This window comes from Nelumbo nucifera, chromosome 1 (assembly GCF_055504915.1).
Source record: "Nelumbo nucifera cultivar China Antique chromosome 1, China Antique-T2T, whole genome shotgun sequence".
NCBI lineage: Eukaryota > Viridiplantae > Streptophyta > Magnoliopsida > Proteales > Nelumbonaceae > Nelumbo > Nelumbo nucifera.
Genome location: NC_142649.1, coordinates 72,639,378 through 72,664,810, shown reverse-complemented (window position 1 = coordinate 72,664,810; position 25,433 = coordinate 72,639,378). Strand labels below are relative to the sequence as shown.

The following is a 25,433-nucleotide window of genomic DNA, read 5'->3' as shown; positions in this document are numbered from 1 at the left end:
AATTTTTTTGTCAGAATGGGCTGACCATTCGGTTCGAATGGTCAAACCGTTCGACCCGGTAACCGGACCCTTGGACCGGTTTGGTTTTAAAAACCATGCTTGAATGGCCACAAATTGGCTCAGCTATTGTTGCAAGTATTTTAAAAACTTTACATGCTTATGGATTTTCTATTCATTTTTATAATGCCAGCAATAATGATTCCGCAATAAATATTTTAAAATCTCAATTAAAACCATGTTTAAATGGTAAATTAATTCATATCAAATGTGCATGTCACATCTTAAATTTATGTATTCAAGATGCCTTGAATATTATTTCTATTCATATTTCTAAAATTAGAAATTATATATTATATATATATATTAAAAGTTTAGGGACAAGAAAACAAGAATTTAAGTATTTATGTCAAAATTATGGTTTAAAATATAAACATTTTATATTAGATGTAAAACATAGGTGGAATTCTACTTATGATATGTTAGAAAGTTGTATTTCTCATAAACAAATTCTTACTGATTTTTATTATGCAAAAATAACTAATGATATTATATTTGAGGAAGACTGGGAAATGGCAGTTTGTATAATAGATTTTTTAGAACATTTTTATGATGCAACTAATGAATTATCAAGTATTTATTATCCAACTAGTTGTAATTTACCTTATCAATTAATGGTAATTAGTGATTGTTTTTCAAAATATAGAAATAATCCATAATTTAAATGTATTGTTGAAATAATGGAAAATAAATTTAAAAAATATTGGGAGAACATTTCTCCCCTTTATTGTTTAGCTACAATATTAGACCCTAAGATTAGGAAAGATGGTTTAGATATTTTACTCGAAACATATTGTGAAAATATGAATATTGAAATTGGAAATAAAAAAGAAGAAATTAATAATTTATTATTTGAAATATACAGTTTATATGAATCTGAAACTGTAGAAAATATTCCTACAACTTGTACAATATCTTCTACTTTTGATCTTGAGCCTAGTAGTAGAAGAGAAAAACTTTTTTATTTAATAAGTAGAAGGCATAAATATGCTATTTCTACAACAAGTTCATTTACTGAACTTATTTTTTATTTTAAAAACAAAATTTTTCTAGTTTAGGTGAGGGAACAAATAATTTTGATATTTTAGCATGGTGGAGTGAACACTCAAAAAATTATCCAGTTCTCGCCACCATGGCACGTAATCTATTAACCCCTGCGGTGTCTACAATTCCATCAAAGTCTTGTTTTAGTGTAGGTACTAGGGTGTTGGACAACAAGAGAATCTACATGAATGATGAAAGTATAGAGATGCGCATCTGTTTTAAGGATTGGTTAGATGCAGAAGATAGATTACAAGACAAAGGAGGGCATGATATTACACCATATATTTAACCTGAAGCATATGATGAAAGTCATGATTCATGAAGTTGACTAGTTGTATAGAATTTTTATTTTTTTCAAATTATTGTAATTTTATTTAATTTATTTGCTATTTTTTTTAATTTTTTAACAATGTATTTTTGTATTTTCTATTTGTAACTATATTGTATTTTTTATATTTTATTAATTTATTCCATTTTCATTTTTCATTCATCCAAGTATCCAATGATCCAATGATTGTATTTGTAATTTATATTATTCAAATTTAAATGAAATAAAATTCCTATTTTTCTTCCAATTTGTTATTCCATCATTTTTATTTGGTTAAGTATTTATTTTTTCATTTATGTGTTAGATAACTTAGATTTCTCATTTCTTAATTTTTCAAATAGTTTCCAAAGTTCAAAGGAAAGTTAAATATTTTAGTTTTGCACTTTTATATAAAAAAAATAAAAAATAAAAAAAAGTAAAAAAAATCAGTCTAGCCCGATTCGGCGTAGGCCCAAGGCCCGCGGTATGGCACGACACGGGACAAGCCCGCACAGGCCTAGGCCATGGGCCGTGCTGAGCCGACTCCCAAAATTTTCACCGGGGAGGGCAGCATAGCCCGTGACAACCCACGGGCCAGCACGACACGGCCCACACTTTGCGTAGGCCACCCGCGGGCCGTGCCATGCCAGTCTGGCACGATCCACTTTACACCTCTAGGATAGGGATTACCTAGATAGGGAAAGACTAGGAAATCAAAAACTAATTCAGTTCGATTTGGTTCGGTTTCTATTTTCATGAACCAAATTATCTGTTTATCCCTCTTCACAACTTGAAACCGATCGGTGATGAAGAAAAACCGACCAAATTGGATTGGATCGGGCCGATTTGATAGGTTTGGCCTTGTTTGTGAACAGCTCTATAGGGCAGGCTTGGGGCCTAATTTTATACCATATCGGGTTCGAGTTTCAGGACCCATTCAAAATCCGGCAAAAGCCAAACCCGAACCCGACCCATGAAAAAGTCTATTCCTATTATGGTCTAAACCCTAAAACCTAAACCTTTGCCACCTCTCCGATGTCCCATGCCATCCCACGATCCCAACGTCAGCACCAACCATCCAAGGGGCCCAACTGGTATAAGATCATCTGGGCAAAAGATCAGAGTGCGCATAACGAACTATAACCGTCTGATTTTACTCATATCGGACGATTGATGAATGTTTAAACAGTGCAGTGAAAATTAAGATCATCTTGATTAATATGCTGATTTTTTAATTTTCTTTTAAGCCAAGGTTTCTAATAGGTTCGGGTGGGACCCATTCAACGGTGGGTCTGGATTCTTGACCGCCCAACCGTACAGGCTGATTGCCGACTGGCGGTTCTTCACGGTTCGTTTCGCTAGCTCCTCAAAATAGCTTGCCACGTGTCGCCACGAAATTCTTCTCTTCGAATCTCCGCGCCCCACGTGCGAGTCGAGGTATTCGTATCAACTGTTGAGTCATTGAGTGCTGGGCCATTCTTTTTTTTTTTTTTAATTATTTTTCTTTTTATAATTTCTTCTCCAAAATCAGATTTTGCGGTAGTGCTTGTATCAAGAGAAAGAGAATGCCCCTGAACACGATTACCAAAAGAAATTTGAAAAAACAAAAGAAACCCTGAAATCTACTACGAAGCCCGATTTCTGTCAAAGATCGATTGCGCAATCATCTATCATTAATCGATCAGGTTCGTTTGAGCTACTTACTTTTCTATCGGCTGCCTTTAGCTTCAAAGTTCAGACCTTTGTTTTGAATTCTGATTCGTTTTTCCTTGGATCTTCGCCCTTCGCTCTTTCCTCAAAGTTAATGTTAGGCTCAGGTGTGAGGTTTTCTTCTGGTTCAACTGGATCTGTAATGGTTCTTTTGATTTTATGATCTCTATTTTTTTCCTGTAACGTAATTAGGAGATCGGAATTCGGAACCCATATCATCTTTCTAGGGTTTGGTGGTCATTTTTGAGTTGTACATTTTGCTTGATAACAAATATACGTGCTCCTTCGTCTTCATATAGTCCGAGCTCGACCCTTTGTCTTTACGGTTTTATCTGAAACGCGTTTCCGATTTAATTGGTAACTGGTTTCCGTGTTACTCGTGAACTCGGTTTGGTTTATGTCGTCTTATTCCTGATTATATTTTATCTATTTATTTTTTGTACAACGAAAAAGGAAAGATTTGAGTGACAAACTGATCTCCACCTAAAGCAGGCCCTTAGTTAATTCTCCATACTATTTGTCTCTTTTATCAGCTTGAGATTTTGTAGAAGAATCAGCAATTTATGGAAGCATTGGGAAACCAGAGGGAGAGCTGCGATCGAATTAGTGAATTGCCTGATTCTGTTATTCAACACATTCTTTCCTTTCTCCCGGTAAAGGATGTCATAAGGACCAGCTTCTTGTCGAAAAGATGGAAATACCTATGGACTTCCGTTCCCAATCTAGATTTCGACGGCCTTGTATTTTCTCCCAAGACCAAATTTATGAACTTTGTGGACTCAGTTCTGCTTCGTCGTAATGGTGCTGCAATTCAGAAGTTCCGTCTCAGTTTCGGTGACTACTACTGTGATGGTTCTCGCGTTCATACATGGATTGATGCTGCAGTAACTCACAATGTTCGGGAGCTCGATTTCTTCTATTACACATCGAAGCACTTCGATCTGCCTATTTGCCTTTATACCTGCAAGTCTTTGACAGTGTTGAAGCTGAATTTGAACTTTGCCACCCTCAACCTCCCATCATCTATTTATTTACCTTCCCTCAAGACCCTGCAACTTTCTTCTCTCGCATTTCCCAACGATGATTTGACTGAAAAGCTCTTCTCTAGCTGTCCAATCCTTGAGAGCCTAATTCTGCGAGATTGTGCACTTGGGAATCTCAAAATTCTCCGCATTTGCTCTTCATCGCTTCAAAGATTATCCATAGACGGCCTTCCGAAGGAATTGGGTTTGTCCAATGGAACAATTGCATGTCAAATTAAGGTTTCCACCCCGAGGCTTTTGTCCTTTGAATACAGTGACCATATGGGGCAAGATATTTCTATAGAGAATATGTCATCACTTGAGTATGCGTACATCTCATTCGACTTCGATTGGGAGGAGAATGAACCACTGTGTGTTCATTGTGTAACAAAATTTCTAAGAGGTCTTTCTAATGCAAAAGTTCTGAAAGTATCATCTACTAGCATTCAGGTACACTTCCTTTCTTATTTCAAATAAGAAAAGTTTCTAATGGTGCTCTAGTTTTACTTTGCAAGCATTGTTTTAGTCACATAAAGATCAACCTTTGCCTTTGTTGTATGGATAATTTTCTCACCCAAAAGCTTGGTTTGAAGTTTAATTCCTGAAGGATGATTTTGCTTTTTTGTTATGTTGCCTTGTTGCCAAACAGCTTCTCTCTCCAGCTTCTAATTCGTTAGGGCGACTCCCTATGTTTTATAATCTCAGTCGTTTGAATTTAGGAGCTGCAGCAACAAAAGAGAACATCAGGGTGATAACGAGCTTCCTCCATAGCGCCCCAAATTTGGAGATATTGGCTATTGCTTTTCTCTCACTGGTAAGTCGCTGATTACTTGGATTCTATTATTACAACGTCACTTATCTTACCCTGAGCACTTAGAGCAGTTTTTAAGTCACATTGTAACTCTGGATCCTGATTGATTGCTGTCAGCGGGGGTTTCATGAGAAGAGGTATTTTGAAGCCCAAGATGTGCCACCTCTTGAGCGTGTCATTGATCGCCTCAAAGTTGTTAAGATTATGTGGTTTGGTGGAGGAAAGAACGAACTTGTGTTTGTGAAATTTTTGTTGGAAAACGCAAGGGCCCTAAAGAGGATGACTATCATGCCCTCAAAGCAGTTATCTGCGAACTTAGAGCTGCAAATGAAGGTTAGACAGGAGATATTAATGCATCGTAGAGGCTCGATAAGCAGTGAAGTTTTGTTTCTGTCATAATGTTTTCTGAGCCTGAATTGTATTTGTAACAAAAGTTCCTGTAAAAAAAAATTAGGATTCTTCATGAATGGTTCAAGTTTATCAAACCTGTGTGCTTGTGCGTGTGTGTGCAAGCGCCCACACCCTTCAGACATCAATTTCCTTTATCTGACAATAAAGGTGCATTTCCTAAATATTCTTCACATCTATACAACTGAATTGGACATTCCGACTGAGTGTAAGAGAGATTGGAATAGTTTAATTCTAATCATTCTTATTCTATGTTGACTGCGCATTGGCATCTGCCAGGCTACAGTGCCACTCTAATCACAATCCCTGAAGATGAACAATTAGAATGTTGTTACTTCGTGGTGCAGGCCTAATTTGTTTTCTATGCAGTTTCCTTTATACTGGTGCAAAAGTATGGGAGTGTAAATAACTTGATTGCAAATTCTGAATTTCTGATTTATTTTTGTTTTAAATTTCACTGTCTTGTTTTTGTTTTACAACTGAACGGGATACAGAGTCATTCTTTCCGAAACAGATTATGATGAATTGTGTTCAATCATAAAAGATAAAACGATGGGTTGCTCCCTTTAACTGCTGTGTGTTCCATGATTCCCATCTCATGCAGTTTTACCACCAATGGTTCCGATGAATCAATCAGAGTGAACATCAATACATCATAGATTTGACCAGAATGTGAGCGTACGTTTGTCAAGCTCGTTCTCTTCTCAATCACATCTTCTCTCATCTTGTATAAACAGAGTATGAATGCTATAGCCTAATATTATTGGTATTGGTATAGCTACCAAGCAGTGCGGCTCATTATATGGCCATCTAGGCTGGAGATTGCCCTGTGTCCTCGTGCGTTTAGATTGCAGAAATATTTAAGGTTAATTATTTATGTTGTTGATGATGATAGAATGGGTCCAGCTGATACTGATGATACTGAAGATTGGACCAAACTTTACACCCGATATACCTTAAAACTGTAATATTATACTGAAACCAGATAGGCGTTCAATGATGATTTCTGCAGTCTGCACCACTTGAATGAAGGAAATGTTTATGTGAAATTAGTTTAAACCGGAAGTTTGAGGGCTTCTAGTCTAGTAACAAAAACTAGTCTTCGTGCCCCGGTTGTCCCTCTGTTATTTCAGTCAAAATAGTTGGTGCAACTTCATTTCTGCAGTATTCCATTGCTCCATCTTGATCAAGGTTTCCCTCTTTTGCGGGTGTCACGGAAGGGAAGGCTATATTATTCTTTTCAGCTTCTTGAAGGCTTGAAATGAAGCCGCTTGATCTTTTCCACTATTCCCTATCTCGCCAAGTCATAGGTATTTACAAAAGCTGCTTGAAACTAAAAGGCTGCCAGACAATGTGGAAAACACAGTGATTGGTTGGGGTTGATGGTTTTCGCCTCCATTTCTTGTTGTACATCTACGTTCAGAGCAAGGGTTTCTAAATTAGGACAAGTCTTTTTAGCACATGATGAGCAAGTCCCAAAAGCTCCCATTTGTTGAATCCCATTTCAGGTTCCAAGTGCTTTCGTAGCAAAGAATGGGCTCATGGAGTGTCCAACGTCTAATACCAGTGTTTTCAAAACTGGACCGGAGGATTGGACCAGAAAAACTGGGAACCGGTCATTTGATTGGTTCTGTTTCATCTCAAAACTGTTGATTTGGTCAAACTGTTCGGGCAGTCAAACTGTCAATCCAGAAAATGGTATTTGGTCTTTTTTGTCTTTTTAATTTTTTTTGTCAGAGAGGGCCATCCATTCAGACCGATAGGTCAGACTGTTCAATCCAAGAACCAGACCTCAGAATGGTTTTCTGCCCGGTCTGATTTTAAAGACCCTGTCTAGTACACCTATCTTACGGAAATAGCTTACAGAACCAAATAGAGCAAGGAGTGAGAAAAAAAAGAAATTAAAATTTTATAGTTTCTTAGACTTAGTTTGAAAAAGTATAAATATAAATATGTAGATTGTAAAACCTTGCATTTTGTATTATTTTATATACATTTATACTGTTTTTACTCCTTCCAAACTGAGCCTTAATACCGATTCTTGTCGGAGTACAAAGCTAAGTGCAAAATATAGATGGCCATTTTCCCTCCACTTGTCAATATGATCCCTTTGTTTGCAGGTGTAGAATGCACACTCTACTATTTTATGATTCTCAAACAAGAGAAATTTTCGGAAGTAATTAATTTGCAAAATGTAGGAAGTAAACTTATTAAAGAAAGGAAAAGGTGTATATGACATGGTTTCATCCATCAAATCATGTTGCTTGGTTTTCTGGTGGCTGTTACTTGTATCAAGGTATGCATGCTTGAAGTTCCATTAAATTAAGGTTCCGTTTGGTTTATAAGAATAAGAGTTTGAAATCGTAATTGGAATGGGTTATTTTGATTTCAATTATTTAATTGGAACTGCGAACCAAATGGATTCATATAATATTTTAATGCAATAACCGACATTTTTCATGCCCGAGTAAGGTTTTGTGAGAACAATAAATAAAGAAGGAAATTGAGTTGAGACAACTTAAAAAAATGTAAATTATAAAGACCCCCAAATCCTCTTCCGTTAGTTTTCGTTGAAATTGTCCGTTACAATATTTTTTAATCTCCATATTATCCCGTTTTAATAAGAAAAATACTGTTAATCTTCCCCAACCTCACCTCAGGATACAAGAACTGCAACGGCGATAAGGGGAGAGAGAGATCGGGGATTACCGCCGCTGCTGTTCTCTACCTCTGCAATATCGGGTTTTGTCCTTGACATATTTACAGGAGCGAATCACTTCGTCCCGCGCAGAACTATCGAGTCTCCGGCAAAACTTAAACTTCCCTGGATCCGGCCCGGGCTGCATAGCACCAGCTAGATATCAGTGTCATGGAGATTGAGCGCCTGGGTGCAGACATGGCTTATTCTGAGAGGTAGAGAACTTGCCGATCTCCCTTGCCACCGGAAGAGCAACCCCTTCTCCTCCATTTCCATCGCCGCCTCCGCCTTCAAACCCGTCACCGACTTCCACCGCTGCAACTGATTGCAGCGGCGGATTCGAACTCAGCGGCGGCGAATCCACCACCGGCCTCTCTCCCTCTCTCTCTCCATCTTTGTTTGGAATTTTGGAATTTAATTTTGATTTCCTTCACTTGGGCGATAGACGCAACATCTCACTGGCAACGACATCAACGTTCAAAATCGTCAGGGTCGTTGCTTCTTCTATCACCTGCAAAACAGCGAAGCCAACAACTTTGATTCCTCCAGGGGCCTCCACCAGGCCAGGTATGCTCGCTCTCTGTGCCTGCGGCATCACCGGCACTAGTACTGTGTTCCTCTTGTCGATCTCCTACAGTGTTCCTCTTATCGTCGATAACAAAGGCTTGTACGTGTTGGCAGAGATCGAACTGTTTGTGACCTTGTATCATCACGACCTGCCATAAGAACCGGAGGACAGATATGGGGGATGGCTGAGCCCTCTAATACAGTAAGCCCAGAACATTTGGTTTCTCCTATCTGAATCTCGTTTAGATTTTATGAATTATAAAACATAAATTTCTAGGGAAGTGTGTTTGTTTCTCACTGTCACAAATCTTGTGATGAAGAGATAGAGTTTGAATGGAAATAGAAAATGGGATTTTGATTTTGTTGGTGCTTATTGTTGCAAGGAAGATTGTGTATTTTGCGCAAATCTGTTTTAGGAGCTTTAGGGATCTGGTGAAGTTCTGGAGTAGCTTGAATGAGCCCAACGCATATGCTCTTTATGCGTATCTCAGAGGACTGTATCCACCAGGCCATTATTCGGAGATTGAAGTTGTAAAATCATCATTAAGGATTTCGATTTGCAAAGTAAGAAGCCTCTCGGGAGGGATTTGAAGGAATAACTGTTAAAATTTGGGGAATGGGAGAGAACAAGACTTTGTAGAATCTGCTGTGATAGAGGAAGATTTGGCCTGATCTCTTGGCCACCAACACGAGGAAGCAACCGAGGGTGACCTGGTAGGAGTGACAGCTCGGCATGGCAGTGCGCTCAAGGCGCGAATTCCGAGAGGAGGAACCAGCGGTCCGAGCTCCCCAAAAGGAGCCCAAACGCTCCCTTTGGCCCCGAGCCTTACGAGGAGCGCAAAGGGCAACAACCCGAATTGGCCCACCCCAGGGCAGTTCGGGCCACACTTCTATCTGAACTCAAGACTACCTCGCACACTACTCCGGCACTTCGTCTCCAGGCTGCCGAACTGAACAACCGTACCTGACACCAAAGGAGTCCGTATCCTGAGGCGGCGCACCTGACTGACTTAGGATCTGACACTTGACAAAGAGAACAGTGGCGGTTGTCTGCCCCAGCAGAGGTGATGCCACCCGAGCTGGCAGAAGTGCAGAGGTGATGACACCTGAACTGGCAGAAGTGCTGAGGTGATGACACCTGAGCTGGCAGAAGTGCAGAGGTAATGATACCTGACCTGACAGGAGCTTGGGAGTGAGTGCGCGAAGTGGTTATATAAGGCCCTCTTCCCCCCAAGAATGGAGGTACGTGATAACTTTGCGCCATTTGGTTTTTATCTTGCCTTTGAGAAAATACTAACTTGAGCTTCGGAGCACTCTCACCGGGTTCCTCCTCGGAGACTACTTGCTTTCTTCCCCGTTTCAGGCACCTTTTGCTCCAATCAGAGGCAAGATCGTTGACAGCTAGGACCGACCGGATTGCGCTCCATCAATTGGTGCCGTCTGTGGGAATCGCTTCTAAAAGCCTCCCTCTAAGACTTTCATAGCACCTTTTTTCCAAGAAACCCCAACACCCAAGGCTTCTTCCAGCAATGCCGGACGTAGCACGGAGATGAACGCCACCGGGGAACAACTTCAAGTTCCCGTGGTGTGCATCGGACAGTTCACCATCCCCCTTTCGATGGATGGGATCCCCAGCCTGAATGCGCCATGAACAATGGCGCCCGTGAATCTTCCCGCCATAAACGTCCCCCTTCCTCCCTCTGTTGGAACCACCTTTGCTGAACCAACCATTGTTCCCCCGACAACCAGCCAGAACCAGCTTGATGACCTGGTGCATGGCATGCGGGCCATCCAAGCCCAACTGCCTAAAAGTCAGCTCCCACCTCGGCACCCCGCCGTTAGGCGAGCCAAGCCCTCCCCTCAAGACGGGCGCCCCCACCAGGAGGCTTCCCAAGCTCAGGCCTCCTAGGCTCGGAGCCCCTCTAGAAGCCAGGCTTCATCCCCCGATAGGAGAGAGAGAGCAGCTGCCCCCGCCTTGCCACGCGCCGGCGGACAGGAACCCGATCCATCAAGTCAGCATCACCTCGACGCTCTCAGGACGGACCCCTGCACACCAAAAATTGGTTCAGCGCCTTAGCCGGGGACTACCTCCAGCAGTCCAGGCCCATCGAGCTCGGGAACACCGAGGCAAGCAGTGCCAACGACGGGCCTTCCAAGCATCAGAGGCACCGCCGGCGAAGCTGCCAAACCGCAACCCGCGTCCTGCCCGAGCTCCGAGGTGGAGAAGCGAGCTCGGACGAGGTAAAGGCTGCCCCTATCCTCTCAGTCCCTTCCCCCTGTCATCAGAACTCCTTGCAGTTCCTATGCCCAGAGATTTCAAACTCCCCCCACTCGACAAGTATGATGGGTCCTTTGACCCCAGCGACCATGTTGATGCCTTCCAGTCCCAGATGCACCTGGCTAGGGCCAGCAAGTCCTGTATGTGCGTAGCTTTCACTACCACCTTCAGAGGAGTGGCTCGCACCTGGTACAGGAACCTGGCCCCCGGGTCAATAAGGAGCTGGGCCCAGTTCGTGCAGGTCTTCACTGTGCACTTCGTCACCAGCAAACGATGCCCCCGAACCGAGGAGAGCCTCCTCGGCCTGGTCCAAAAGGAAGGGGAGTCCATCCGCAGCTACATCAAGCGGTTTAACGACGCATGCCTACAGATCCCATGCCTGGACCCCGCAGTTCAGCTCGCGGCGGCCAAGATGGGGGTGACACACAAGGAGTTCAAGTGGCACATAGTGGCCAACCAGCTCGCGACCATTGCTGAGTTCCTTAAGCACGCGGACAAGTTCATGCGAACGGAGGAGGAGATCAACCAAAGGACTGGGGGCGGGTTTGGGAAAAGAAAGAGAGAAGAACTCCCCAATCAAGGAGACAGTCGGAAGGATCCAGCTCGAGCGCCGAAACCAAGCCATCCGTTCTGAGCTCCCATGGCAGGTCGGACAGACTATACGCCCTTGAACACGAAGCGGGTTGAGATCTTGATGATGATCAAAGACGCCCCACACGTAAAGTGGCCACCTCGCCTAAAAGGGAACCCAAACGAGGAACAAAAACATGTACTGCAGTTTTCATAGAGACCACGATCATAGTACCGAACATTGTAATAATTTTCGCGACAAGATAGAGGGACTCATCCGTCGCGGGTACTTAAGAAATTTTGTACAACATAATAATAATAATAATAATAATAATAATAATAATAATAATAATAATAATAATAATAATAATAATAATAATAATAATAATAATAATAATAATAAGTCAGCTCGGCAAGGGGAGCACGACAAGGATGCTCTTGAGTCCAGCAGTAGGCCGGCCGAACAGTCGCAAAGACAGCCTCTGGAAGAGAGGCCAGTTCGGGGAACCATCCACGTGATAGTGGGAGGTTTGGTAGTAGCGGGTTGTACTTCGGCAGTGGCCCAGGCGTCAGTTCGCAAAGCTGCCCGAGAAGAGCAGAACCCTCTGAAAAGGCCGAAGACGGAGGAACCGATTTTCTTCACGGAAGACGATGCGCAAGGGGTCCACTACCCCCACGATGATGCGCTTGTTATAAAACTAAGGTTCAACGACTTCGAAGTCAGGCGCGTGCTTGTTGATTCAGGCAGCTCGACGGACATTCCTTTCAAGTCGGCGTTTGACCAGCTTTAGTTGCGGAGAAGCGAGTTGAAGCCCGCAAACACTCCTCTTGTGGGCTTCAGCGGAGAGGAAGTCAGGTCCCTCGGGAAAATAATAGTACCTGTGGAAGTCGGCACATGGCCCTGTGCGGTCAGACTCAACCACGATTTCCTGGTGGTCGCGACCTCCTCCCCATACAATGCCATAATAGGGCGGCCAATCACTCATGTCCTACGAGCAGTGGTCTCCACCTACTACTTGGCAATGAAGTTTCCTACAAACTTCAGGAAAGTGCTATGTTGCCGCCCTAAAGGGAAAAACCAAGGTAGCCGAAGGCCTCAAACTGGAGCGGCCTACGGAGCAAGGCGAAGAACGAACTGCGCCCACAGAAGAAACGGTCGTGATCCCAACTTTAGCTGTGGTCCCAGCTCGGACGCTACAGATCGATGCTTCCGTCCAGGAACCTCTACGATCTAACTGGTAAATTTCTTACTTCAAAATTTAGATATTTTTGCATGGTCTGCGGCCGATATGCCCGGTATTGACCCTAGCCTTATGACTCACAAACTCAATACTGACCCTGTAGTCAGACCCATTAGACAGAAGAAACGCAACTTAGCCCCAGAACACTGGAGGGCGATCGATGAGGTGGTCGAGAAGCTCCTCGCAGCAGACTTCATAAGGGAAGTTCATTACCCGAGTTGGGTAGACAACCCAGTTCTAGTAAAAAAGGCAAACGGCAAGTGGCGCATGTGCGTCGACTACACCGACCTGAACCGAGCTTGCCCGAAAGATTGCTTCCCCCTCCCCGGAATTGACCGCCTAGTGGATGCAACCTTGGGACATGAGTTGCTAAGCTTCTTGGACGCCAACTCGGGCTACAATCAAATCAGGATGGACCAGTCTGACGAGGAAAAAACCACCTTCATAACCGAGTCCGGCCTGTACTACTACAAGGTAATGCCCTTCGGACTGAAGAATGCTGGGGCGACCTTCCAAAGACTCGTGAATAAGTTGTTTCAGCCCTTAATTGGCACGAAGATAGAATGTTATGTAGACGACTTGGTCGTCAAGACACAGTTTTCGCATGAATTAATACAAGACTTGCACTCTGTTTTCCAAATTCTACGTCAATTAACATGAAACTAAACCCAAACAAGTGTGTCTTTGGTGTCACCTCGGGTAAGTTCCTTGGGTACATCGTCAACCGGCGCGGTATTGAGGCCAACCCGGACAAAATAAAGGCCATCCTAGATATGAGACCACCCCGAAAAGTAAAAGAGGTTCAGAGGCTAAATGGCTGCATAGCCGCCCTGAGCCGCTTTATGTCCAAGTTGGTAGACCGCTGCCTGCCTTTCTTTAAAGCAATTAAAGGCAAAGGTTTCAAATGGACCCGAGACTGCTAGCTCGCGTTCGACGAGCTAAAGAACTACCTCGCTAGTGTGCCGGTCTTAACCAGGCCCGAGGAGGGCGATGTCTTAGAACTGTACCTCTCGGCAAGCGACGAGGTGGTCAGTTCGGTACTAATAAAAGAAGTAGATCGGGTCCAACGACCCATCTATTATGTTAGTAAAATTTTGCAGGGAGCAGAGACGAGATACCTGCAGATAGAAAAGTTGGCATAGGCACTGATAATTGCAGCTCGGAAACTCCGCCCATATTTCCAGGCTCACATTGTCATCGTCTTGACTGACAAACCTCTGACGCAAGTCTTACTCAAGCCCGAGGTTTCCGGTCGGCTGACGAAGTGGGCCATCGAGCTCAGCGAGTACGACCTCTAGTATAAGCCACGAACTGCTATTAAGGCCCAAGCCTTAGCAGATTTCATTGCCGAGTGCACGTTCAGCCCCGAAGTCCCTAGGCCGGTTGAGCCCGAGATCCCCAGTTCGGGTGAGCCCAAAGCTTTCAGGCCAATAGAGTCCGAACCCCGTGAGGTAGTAGCTAGGGTGACATCTCTCCTAGTTAGGCCAAACGCGAACTGGGATGAGGAGCCCTGGATCCTTCACGTAGATGGCTCCTCGAACCAACAGGGCAGCGGGGCTGGAATAGTCCTGCGCGGCCCAGGTGGCACGAAATTGGAATATGCGCTACGCTTTGAGTTCGCGGCATCCAACAACGAGGCGGAGTATGAGGCATTGATAGCCCGACTAGCCCTAGCGCAAGAGGTAAGAGCGAAACACATAGTTATCTGCCGCGATTCCCAGCTTGTGGTGAATCAGGTTACGGGCGAATACGAAACACGCGAGCTAACTATGATCGCCTACTTGGCAAAGGTATAGGAGGCTCTGCTCAACTTCCAGTCACACTTCATCAAGCAAATCCCGAGGTCAGAGAACACTGAGGCTGACGGCCTGTCTTGGTTAGCCAGCACCAGTCACAATGCCATGAGAACCGTGTACATAGAGGACTTACCTCGGCCTAGCATTCTCGGGGGGGCAGAGGAGGTCGCTCCCGTCCTTGAAGTAGAGCCGAGCTGGATCGACCCACTCGCGAGCTTCTTGCAAGATGGGACCCTCCCTACAGATCGCAATGCAGCCAGAAGGGTGCAATGCCAGGTAGCCAAATATGTCATAATAGACGAACGGTTGTACCAACGATCCTACACTCTCCCCTACCTGTGTTGCTTGCGACCTGCCGAAGCTGAGCTCGTACTCCGCGACACTCATGAAGGTCTGTGCGGCGGACACTTGGGGGTAGGGCCCTCGCCCAGAAGGCACTTCGACAAGGGTACTACTGGCCAACGATGAAGGCAGAGGCCATCGAGCTCATCAGAAAATGCGACAAGTGTCAGAAGCATGCCAATATCCACCATCAGCCTGCCGCCGACCTCAAGTATCTCACCAGTCCATGGCCCTTTGCGCAATGGGGCATCGACCTCCTGGCGCCATTCTCGCCAGCAACAGGTGGGAGGAAGTTCATAGTGGTGGCAGTAGATTACTTCACAAAGTGGGTAGAAGTTGAACCTCTCGCAACAGTCACAGCTCGAAACGTACAGAACTTCTTTTGGAAGAACGTAGTATGTCGCTTCGGGTTACCTCGGGTACTGATCTCCGATAATGGCAAGCAGTTCGAGGACATCAAATTTCAGGAATGGTGCCAGGATATGGGGATTCGGCAGAACTTCACATCGATCGCGCACCCGCAGGCAAACGGTCAAACAAAAGTTATGAACAGAGCTATCCTCCATGGGCTGAAAGCGCGACTAAACTAAGCTAAAGGGTTGTGGGCGGACAAGCTACCAAGTGTTCTATGGGCTCACTGAACTATGGAAAAAACCGCCACGGGAGAGACCCCCTTTAACCTCACCTACGACACTGGAGCGGTAATCCCGGCGGAGATCAAAGTACCTACACTGCGACTAGAAGCATACGACAATCTGGCAAACGGAGACGAGCTACATACCAACCTCGATCTACTCGACGAGGTAAGAGACCTCGCGTACATCCGGACTGCAGCTTACCAGCAAAGAGTAGCTCGGTACTACAATGCCAGAGTAAAAAAGCGGAACTTCCGCGTCGGCGACCTGGTTCTCCGTAAGATCATGGCACCCGAGCCCGTCGTGGACAAACTTGGACCAAATTGGGAAGGGCCCTACCAAGTAAAGAGAGCGCTCGGGGGAGCATACGAGCTCGAAACATTAGAGGGCAAACAAGTACCCCGAGCGTGGAACGTCGTTAACTTAAGACGATACTACCTATAAATCACCAAGCGAAGTGGAGTAGGAGTCGCTACCAGAGCCTAAGGGCTAGAATGCCGAGCTAACAAGGACCTCGGCACCATAAGACTTAGTCACCTCTTTGGCATGGGCACACAAAGGCAAAATGCTAACACCAAGCTGACAGGTAAAGTGCTAACAACGAGCTGATAAGGAACTCAGCATCTCATCATTAGAGGCATATAGTCAGTTCGGAAAAAAGAGGGTGATAGAACAACACTTAACCAAAAGAACATTTCATTACAAAATACTCTGTTTACATTCCAAAAAAAACACAACAGAAGCGAGCTCACAGGCCCGGAGGTACATCTTCCTCACCCTCGGAAGGCACTTCAACGATACCTGAGGGTCCTGCCTTGTCCTCAGAATCCGGTTCACCGTCAGCCGCGTTGGCCATCTCCTGAGTAATGCGCAAAGTGGTTATGGCGCTGATGTCGAGCTCGGGGTATGTGTTACTGATCATCCACCGACTCAGTTTAAAACCCCTCCTGTATGAGCCCACCAACAGGTCGTCAAAGCGCGGCAAGGCGATATAGTCATCGACAACCTTCTTCTTGGCATCCTCGATGCCCTGAGAAAAGATCTCAGTCCTCTCCCTAATATCCTCCTGAAGGTATTCAACTTGATGCTGCAAGTCTAGCCTCAGGTCCGCCATGTGCTTCACCACCACTCCCATGGCCTCGGTGTCTCTCTGAGACCTTGCCAGCCTGGCCTGTGCAGCACGAGAAGCTGCTTCGGCAGTGCGGGAAGCCTCTTCGGTAGCTCGTGCCCGCCTTGAGCTCCTTTCCGCTTGGGCCGCTAAAGCATGGATGGAGGAGTTCACCTGCCAAAAAGATAAATAACGACAATGTTAACAGAGTAATAGCAAGAAAAGTAATGACAAGGAGCCCGACAAAAAGTCGCTGACTAAGCACCATGGCATAGGAGGCAACACGCCCGACTACGTGGTTCAAAGGAAGCTCGGCCCACGCCGCGACCTCCTCAGGGTAAACGGCCTCCCTACTTTTGTGAAGAGCGTGGTTCGGCGACAGCACGCTCCTGAACTCGCCTTGGCCTCCCGAGCCTGAATGCCCAGCCCGGGTATAAGCAGCCTCAGCGTAAGGAGCCCCCGTATAAGCAGCCTCGGCGTAGGGGCCCCTATCGCTTCTTGTACTGGAGGGGCCATCTCGGGCTCCCTCGGTGGATCCATTGGCGGAGAGCTCGGTACCTCGGGCTCCGCATCTCGGGGCAGTTCGGCACGAGTCTGTTTGGCAACTCGCTTCCTCCTCTTCATGGCATGAAACAGGTTCCCATCGCGAGTCTTTTCTGCGTCCATTGCACCGGCAAAAAGTGTTCGACATCAGGAAAATGAAAGAATGGAAAGCAAAACAAAGGCAAACCTCTGAGCAAAGGGACCTACTCGAACTCAGGCCGGCCTGGATGAGCTTGGCCTCCGTCAGATAATAGTGGCATTTTAGCCCGAGCCGGGCCCAGTCCCGGAGGCCCTTCGCCGTCTCCCTATCTAGCGTAACACCGGGGTCAGGGGCAGCCAACCCCCACCCGGTTTGGAACGGCTACCCCATTGCATTTCGTACCCCGAAGTAGTCCCGTTTCCATGCTGGGACCTTGTTGGGAAGATCGTGTAAAAGCTTGAACCCCGGGCGAGGAGACAGGTAATACGCCCGCCTACGCCCGGGAAGGGGACCCGCTTGCTTCTTAAGCATGAGAATAGAAGAGAAGATCTCTAGGTCTAAAGGCTGAATGTGTTTGCAAAATAGAGAGATAGTCCCAACCAAATTGCGGATAGAATTCGGGTGGAGCTGACCGACGGTGACGCCGAAGTGGTTCATAACCTCGACGATAAGAGGGTGGAAAGGTAGGCGCAGCCCGGCAATGAGCTACTCCCGCAATATCACGATCTTGTCAGGATCGTGTTCCCAAGGGAAGTCGCCCGAGGGTATAAAGTAAGTGTAATCCCCGGGTAGGTTGAACTAGGTGATAAGTGAGTAAAGCCCCTCAGGCGTCATGGTTGAGGGCCCGAACTTGTCTAACGTTTGACCTCGACGGGAGGAGGACGCCAAACTACCCGAGGCGACTCGGCCTACGGGTTCGAACTCTTCCTCGAGCTCCTCCTCAAGCTTTACCTCAGGCTCACTAAGGCTATCGGGGGATGCAGCTCGGTTCGTAGAACCTGAATCTGACCCCCTTAAGAAGTTGTCTAAGCTGTCCGAGCTAGACATCGGGAGGAAAAGAATACCAGGAAGAAAGTACTAACTCACCCGGAAAAAGCTAACAGACTACGGAAGGTTGACACGAGCTAAAACTTAAACGCAAGCTAAAACTTGGACGCGAGCTCAAGAAGCAAACGCAGGAGAATGGCGATGGAAAGCGACTGGGGGTCCCCCACTATTTATACCCACAGTGACCGAAAACCGATGGCTCTGATCGAGGCAAATCCAACGACTCACGATTAAGTTGACCGCATGCCTCCTAAGACCGAGACATGACTGGCTGCACGCCTTTGGAAACCGAAGCGGCGCCGACGCACATCTCCCAGCATTGAAGGCAACAGTGGCGCGTTTTTTGAATTTGAAATAACGCCCGCCATCACGTCTCCCAGCATTTAAAGGCGGATTGGCGGGTTTTCTGACTTTTTGGCGCTCGCGGAATCCGGAAATCTCCTGACGTACGCACACTTCACGCCATCAGTCAACCGGTTTGAAGTACGGGTCAAATCCACCCGTTACCTCGCGAACTCCCCGCGCTAGGGCAAGACCCTTAGCGCGAGGAGTGGGGAGCAATTGATGGAGGAAGATTTGGCCCGACCTCTTGGCCACCCAACACGAGGAAGCAACCGAGGGTGACCTGGCAGGAGCGACAGCTTGGCACGGCAGTGCGCTCAAGGCGTGAGCTCCGAGAGGAGGAACCAGCGGTCCGAGCTCTCCGAAAGGAGCCCGAACGCTCCCTTTGGCCCCGAGCCTTACGAGGAGCGCAAAGGCAACAGCCCGAACTGGCCCACCCTAGGTCAGTTCGGGCCACACTTCTATCCGAACTCAAGACCACCTCGCACACCACTCCGGCACTTCGTCTCCAGGCCGCCGAACGGAACAACCATACCTGACACCAAAGGAGTCTGTATCCTGAGGCGGCGCACTTGACTGACTTAGGATCTGACGCTTGACAGCCGCATTTCAACGGCCACCTGCCACCGCCACCTCCAGTTACAGAGACGGCTCCGACAAAGAGAGTAGTGACGGTTGTCTGCCTCAGCAGAGGTGATGACACCCGAGCTGACAGAAGTGCAGAGGTAATGATACCCGACCTGACAGGAGCTTGGGAGTGAGTGCGCGAAGTGGTTATAAAAGGCCATCTTCCCCCCAAGAATGGAGGTACGTGATAACTTTGCGCCATCTGATTTTTTATCTTGCCTTTGAGAAAATACTAACTTGAGCTTCGGAGCACTCTCACCGGGTTCCTCCCTGGAGACTACTCGCTTTTTTCCCCGTTTCAAGCACCTTTTGCTCTAGTCAGAGGCAAGATCGTTGACAGTTAGGACCAACCGGATTGCGCTCCATCATGCTGCATTTGGGTTTTGGAGCACTGTTTTTCTCCTAATTCTCTATAAGGGTAGTATGGAGATTAAAAAATATTATAATGGTAGATTTCAAGGAAAAGTTAACAAAAAAAGGTTTTTGTCTCACGGTTATCGCAAAACAAAGTAAAGGGGGTCTTTGTCACAGATCCATAGTACGAGGGGTCTTTGTACCCTAAAAAAAGCAATGTCCCGAAGCTCATCTGTTCCTAGCTAGCCTTATCCTCAGAATGAGGTGCTTTAGATAGTAAAATAGATAATGCAGACTTCTTTTGATACTTTCCCCTTATTATCATTGCTGCTGAAAGGAGTTTCATATGTGGAATTAATAAAAAAATGGTAAAATAGAGTATAAGCAATTTTCTGTATTTCTGTAACTTGCTAGCTGGAACAACATCTACTTATTGTAGTTGAATGGTTAAGATAAAATGATCCAAACTTAGGGTGTGTTTGGTTCGCGGATAGGACCGGAATAAGAACCATCTATTCTTCTCATCTGTTTGGTTCAGTTAGGAATCAGAATCGGATTTAGATTATTGTTGTTTGGTTCAACTAAAAAGTGGAATCGGAATCATCCAAAGTTTTCAATTCTACGCAACCTCAAAAACATCCACTAATTATATAGAAAAATACAAACAAGAAAAATCATTCTCCACCATAAAAAATGAAAAATTATACAACAATTTCTCACAAAACCCATCTGGACTCTCTACAGAAGTCTAGAGAATCTGTCCTTCCATGGATTTAAACCCATGACAAACTGAACATTGGGTCATTGGTTGCAGTCTATTGTGTATTTGCATTTTTGTCCTTCACCAGTTGTATCAGTTGCAGCAGCTAAATAGGCGTAGAATAAAGGTTGCAGTCTACATAATAATGTTAAACTCCTGCATCAAGTTAGTGCTTTTTTTCTTTTTCTTTTTCTTTTTTGTTTTTTTTGAAAAGTCCAGGTTAGTGCAATTATAATTGATCAAAATCCTAGTATTCATGGCTTTGCATAAAATTCTTTCTGATTGCATTTTCTTTTGCAAGTACCAACTATAACAAGTCAAAGTGGTGTTCCCCACATTATTTATTGGGAGAAGGATATATTCATATTATGATATGAGGGCTCGATGGTAGCTACTTGGTTTGGCATGACTATGCTGTACATTCGTAGTTAACAACCCAATGATGCATCTAGTAGAAGAAGAAGACAAAATTAATAGTTAGAATAATATATATATATATATATATATATATATATATATATATATATATAGCATATATAGCTATCCAATAACAGGGAAGTTCATCTTCAAGTGATAAGAATATATATCCAGATCACTTCCAAGTACATAGCATCAAAGTAGAGAACATGGAATAAATGGGGAATTCTTGAAACCACATAAAACAATACAAACTGGAACAAAAACAGAATAAGGATTTTCTAGACAAATCAAACCAAAAACCACATAAAACAAAAGATATTTCCAAAAACCTCATAAGACAGTAATGATAGTTCATATACAGACAAACAAAAAATTACAAAAAGTGGATGGATCCATTTCATGCCTACAAATTAATGTATTACCATCTCTCTTATTGGGAGCTGAAACCTCTAAAAATATCATCACTTGGAACAAATTAAGGGAAGAAAAATATATAAAGTGGATGGGTCCATTCATTCTAAATTACCAAATCCATGCCTATGTAGACATTTAGAGAAGGATAACACCTTCTAATATGACATTCACCCCAGGTTGCAAAGCCTAGATCATAGAAAATGCTCTCATCACATAACGTCCCCCCTGTAATTGTGGCTCAAGAAATTGGTGTCAAAACATACATCTTGCAAGAATGAGAAGCCATGGTGGCTGGACCCACATGCTTAATGATATTTTTGCTAGGCATTGGACTTAGCACCATGAATTCCATGTAAAGTTGTTCCCATTTTTGTTGTATAATAGTAAAGATATGTTAAAAAAAAGTTGCAGACTTATACCCTCCATCAGAGTAGATTCCTAGCTTAAGCCCCTTGCTGTGTGTTGTGAGAGTTGTTTATTTTGTTTCTTTTACAGTTGTTGGTAGCATGCTGTCAGTCTAAGATGTTGTCGGCCAGTGTCTTTTATTGTCTTGTTATTTGTTTGTTAGTAGGGAGTGGCCAGGGGCATAATTGTGTTTTTCTTTTTTCTTTATATTAAGTTAATATAAATAGTAAGTTGGGCACCGGCCAGCAATTGTCTTTTGATTCCAATCGAATCTCTCTCTCCTTCCTCTTCTCCTCTCCTCTTCCTTCTCTTCTCTCTTGTTTCTCCCTATCGATAAAGATTATATGGTATCAGAGCAAGGTTCTGGGCGATAAAGAATCTTTTTTTCTTTCTGTCTTGATATCTTGGACGTGTGGAGGACAGAGGAACCTAATCGGACTGATCAGGCCAGTTGTCGCTGTTTTCTTTGGGGTCCCCTTGGTCGTAACACCAAGGAGAAGGGCGATGCTGTAAACACCTCCTTCTCCTTGTTCGATGCAATGAGAATCAGTGTCTGGGTTTGCACCTTCGAACAGGTGCTGGACAGTTCAATGCAGTGAGAATTAGTTTTTGGACAGCTTGGGGCTGAACAGGGGTATGTATTCCTTTTTTTTTTTTTTCTCTCTGGCCAATGTAGTGAAGGCCTTTGTTTTTTTGATTTACACCTTCGTACAGGTGTTAGACAGGAGAAATTTTTTTTTACAGACAGGAGTATGTGCTGTAGTTCAACTGTGACTATTTTCTGGGCTGTTCTAATGACCTGAACATGATTTCTGGGCTGTTTTGTGAACTGGTTTCTGGGCTGTTCAAGTGTGACTATTTTTTGAACTGATTTATGGGCTGTAGTTCTAATGTTCTAATGGCCGAATCATTACTGAACTGATTACTGGTTGCTGCAGTGGAATTAGACTATTTATTGGACTGATTTCAGCAGTGTTTTTTTCCCTCATTCGAGAAGTAGAATCTTGGGGGTTCAATATTCTGATTGTGTGGGATCAGGTCCGGTACACTTGTGATTCTGTTTTTTGTAGTGTAGACCTCTCCCTTTATGGCAAACTATGATCCAACATCGTCTGGGGTTACACCAACCCATAGCACAGCTGGTATGGGTAGTAAAACTTGATGTTTCCCAGGCCAATTACCCCTCTAAATGGCCTCAACTACGTGGAGTGGGCTAAAAGTGCGAAACTCTATGTAACAGTAAGGGGAAAAGCTGGTTACATAAATGGAAGAGTGAAATAACCCAAGTGTAAGACGGCAGAACATGATAGTTGAGACCACGAAAACAGTATGGTGATGTCTTGGCTCCTTGAAGCCATTGAACCCGATGTGAAGAACTTTATATGGGCAGACACCGCTAGTGAGATTTGGGAACAGGCTAAAACCACATATTCTAAATAAAGGTATTATGCCAAGATTTACCAGTTGCAAGCTAAATCCTCAACCTGCAAATAGGGGAATCATAGTATGTCTGCCTATTATTCAACCCTTACTTCAGTGTGGAAGGAACTAGATTACTATCAGACTATAGAATGGAAACATGAAGATGATGCTAAGGCCTATAATAAGTTAGTTTCTCAGCAGCGTATGTTTGCATTCTTGTTGAGACTCAACCCTGCTTACGAACCCTTGTGAGTTCAGATCTTCGGAAGTAAAGAGTTGCCTTCAGTTCAAGAGGTGTATGCTCTTGTTAAGTCTAAGGGAAGTAGGCAGAGTGTGATGGTTACAACTGAGGGGGAGCAACAGGTAGCATTGGCTACAATGGGTAATAACAATATGGGCAAGAAAAGTGACTCCAGAAAGGTTGATAATAAAGATAAGTTGTTTTGTACCCACTGTCGGCGCTCGAGACATACTCGTGACACATGTTGGGAGATTCATGGAAAGCCCAAGTGGGCAATGAAGAACCAAGAACAGGGTAAAGTGCAAGGTCAAAAGAAGTCGAATACAACACATAATACAACCCATGTGGCAACCTAGGATACTCAATTTGTTGGTACTACACGGGACCGCTTGACTGGTTCTGACCCCAAGGAAGATATCATGAATTCCTTTAGAGATCACTTAGAGTCATATGGTAGGGCTTTGCAATAGATGGATAGTTCAGTTACTGGTACTCCTTTTACTTCATTTGCGTTTACATCAAGTTATAAGGCCTCTGCATTCCATGTCACCACTACCACTGAGTCCCCTTGGATCATTGACTCAAGGGCCTCTAACCACATGACCGGTAAGCCAAACTTGTTTCAGACTTATAACATTTTGTCAGAAAGGGATAAAGTGAGGCTTGCTGATGGACAATTCTCCTCCATTGCAGGCTAAGTATCAATATCCCTTCTCCATGGCCTTAATCTGAATTGTGTATTGCATGTCCCTCAACTTTCTATAAATTTGCTTTCAATCAGTAGTATCACAAACTCTTTAAACTATAGTGTAACTTTTTTTTTCCTGACTCGTGTTTTTCAGGATCTAAAGTTTGGGAGGACGATTGGTAGAGGGAGCCTGGTGGATGATCTCTACATTCTTGACAACAAAGCTGGTCTCTCGGTGTCATCCTCGGAATCATATATTTAGTCAAATAAGAGTCGAATTTTTCTATGGCATAATCAATTAGGTCATGGTTCATTTGAAATAGTAAAGTCTTTGTTTCCAGTTTTATTTAAGTCATGTTCAGTGTCAGATTTCTAATGTTAAACGTGTCAGTTGAGCAAACAATGTAAAACAAATTTTCATTTTAGTAATAAAAGATCTAATTTTTCTTTTCATATTGTGTATTCTGATGTATGGGGACCTACTACTATAATCTCTGAGGGAGGATATAAGTACTTTATCACGTTGATCGATGACTTCTCCTGCTATACATGGGTATTTCCCATGCATAGCAGAGATGAAGTTCTAAAGATTGTAAAAGACTTCCAAATGATGGTGTTTACGCAGTTCCATGTTGAAATACAGATCTTTCAATCAAATAATGCAAAGGCATACTTTCATGGTGAGTTAAATGAGTTCTTTGCCTCCCAGGGATCTATTCATTAGGAGCTCCTATGCAAGAACACCACAACAAAATAGTGTTGTAGAAAAAAGAACAAACACCTCCTTGAGGTAGCTCGAGGGATGTTGTTACACATGAATGTTCCAAAAAGGTTTTGGTTGGATGCTATACTTGCAGTTGCTTATGTCATTAACCGCATGCCCTCCAAAGTGCTGAACTACATGAACCCTCATCAGTTGTTGTTCCCTCAGTTCCCTTTATTTTCCATTCTCATGAGAGTATTTGGTTGTCGTGCCTTTGTCCATGATTTGTCTTCGTCTCATGGTAAGTTAGACCATCGGTCCATTCTTTATATCTTTCTGGGGTATCCTTCCACTCAAAAAGGGTATCGGTGCCTTGATCCCGTTAGTCATACGTCTTTTGTCTCTATGAATGTGTCCTTTTTTTAGTTTGAACCATTCTTCCCTGCTTCTCCTCAGGGGAGAGTAGTGTGGAAGGGGAGAAGCAGGTTCAGGTCCGTCAAGTCTCTCTTCCTTCTATTCCGAACCTTACCCCCTTTCGTGTCTTCCAACGCATATGCCGTAGAGATCATCAATGTGACAGAGATGTGGAGCTACCAAACATTGAGCAACCAACACCGTCAGACTCCCAAGAGGTAAGTCCAAACTTATTGCACCTAGGGGTGGATTCGAGCTCGGCTCGGGGCTATTGCACCTAGGGGTGGATTCGAGCCAGGCTCGAGCTCGGCTCGGGGCTATTCTACAAGGCTCGAGCTCAAGCTCGAACCACGTTTGAGCTAGAACCTTGATCACATTTCCCCCTCATACCGAGCCTTCCTATCTGCAATTGATTGCATTCCTGTACCCAGAAATGTTGCAAAGGCCTTACCCCGAATAGACAGATGCTATGAAGGAGG

General features: G+C 44.4%; 1 protein-coding gene and 1 long non-coding RNA gene across 2 annotated transcripts; both read left to right on the top strand.

Annotated features, from left to right (window-relative positions):
- The first annotated feature begins 2,940 nt into the window (after positions 1-2,940).
- On the top strand, positions 2,941-5,523 carry LOC104604862 (F-box/LRR-repeat protein At4g14103). Its single transcript, XM_010269428.3, has 4 exons — positions 2,941-3,093; positions 3,652-4,590; positions 4,790-4,954; positions 5,069-5,523. Exons 2-4 carry the CDS (start codon positions 3,682-3,684, stop codon positions 5,348-5,350), a joined length of 1,356 nt encoding a protein of 451 aa, XP_010267730.1. The 5' UTR covers positions 2,941-3,093; positions 3,652-3,681; the 3' UTR covers positions 5,351-5,523.
- A 1,984-nt stretch (positions 5,524-7,507) lies between these two features.
- On the top strand, positions 7,508-24,290 carry LOC148803419 (uncharacterized). The gene is made up of 2 exons (XR_016085615.1): positions 7,508-8,826; positions 23,992-24,290. It is a non-coding gene; the product is annotated as an uncharacterized LOC148803419 (long non-coding RNA).
- The last annotated feature ends 1,143 nt before the right edge of the window (positions 24,291-25,433 follow it).

Bases quoted from the DNA above. Each gene is read 5' to 3' on its own strand.
- LOC104604862 (XM_010269428.3), top strand. From the start codon at position 3,682: ATGGAAGCATTGGGAAACCAGAGGGAGAGCTGCGATCGAATTAGTGAA. The intron at 4,591-4,789 runs GTACACTTCCTT...GTTGCCAAACAG, and splicing joins TATCATCTACTAGCATTCAG to CTTCTCTCTCCAGCTTCTAA. The intron at 4,955-5,068 runs GTAAGTCGCTGA...GATTGCTGTCAG, and splicing joins CTATTGCTTTTCTCTCACTG to CGGGGGTTTCATGAGAAGAG.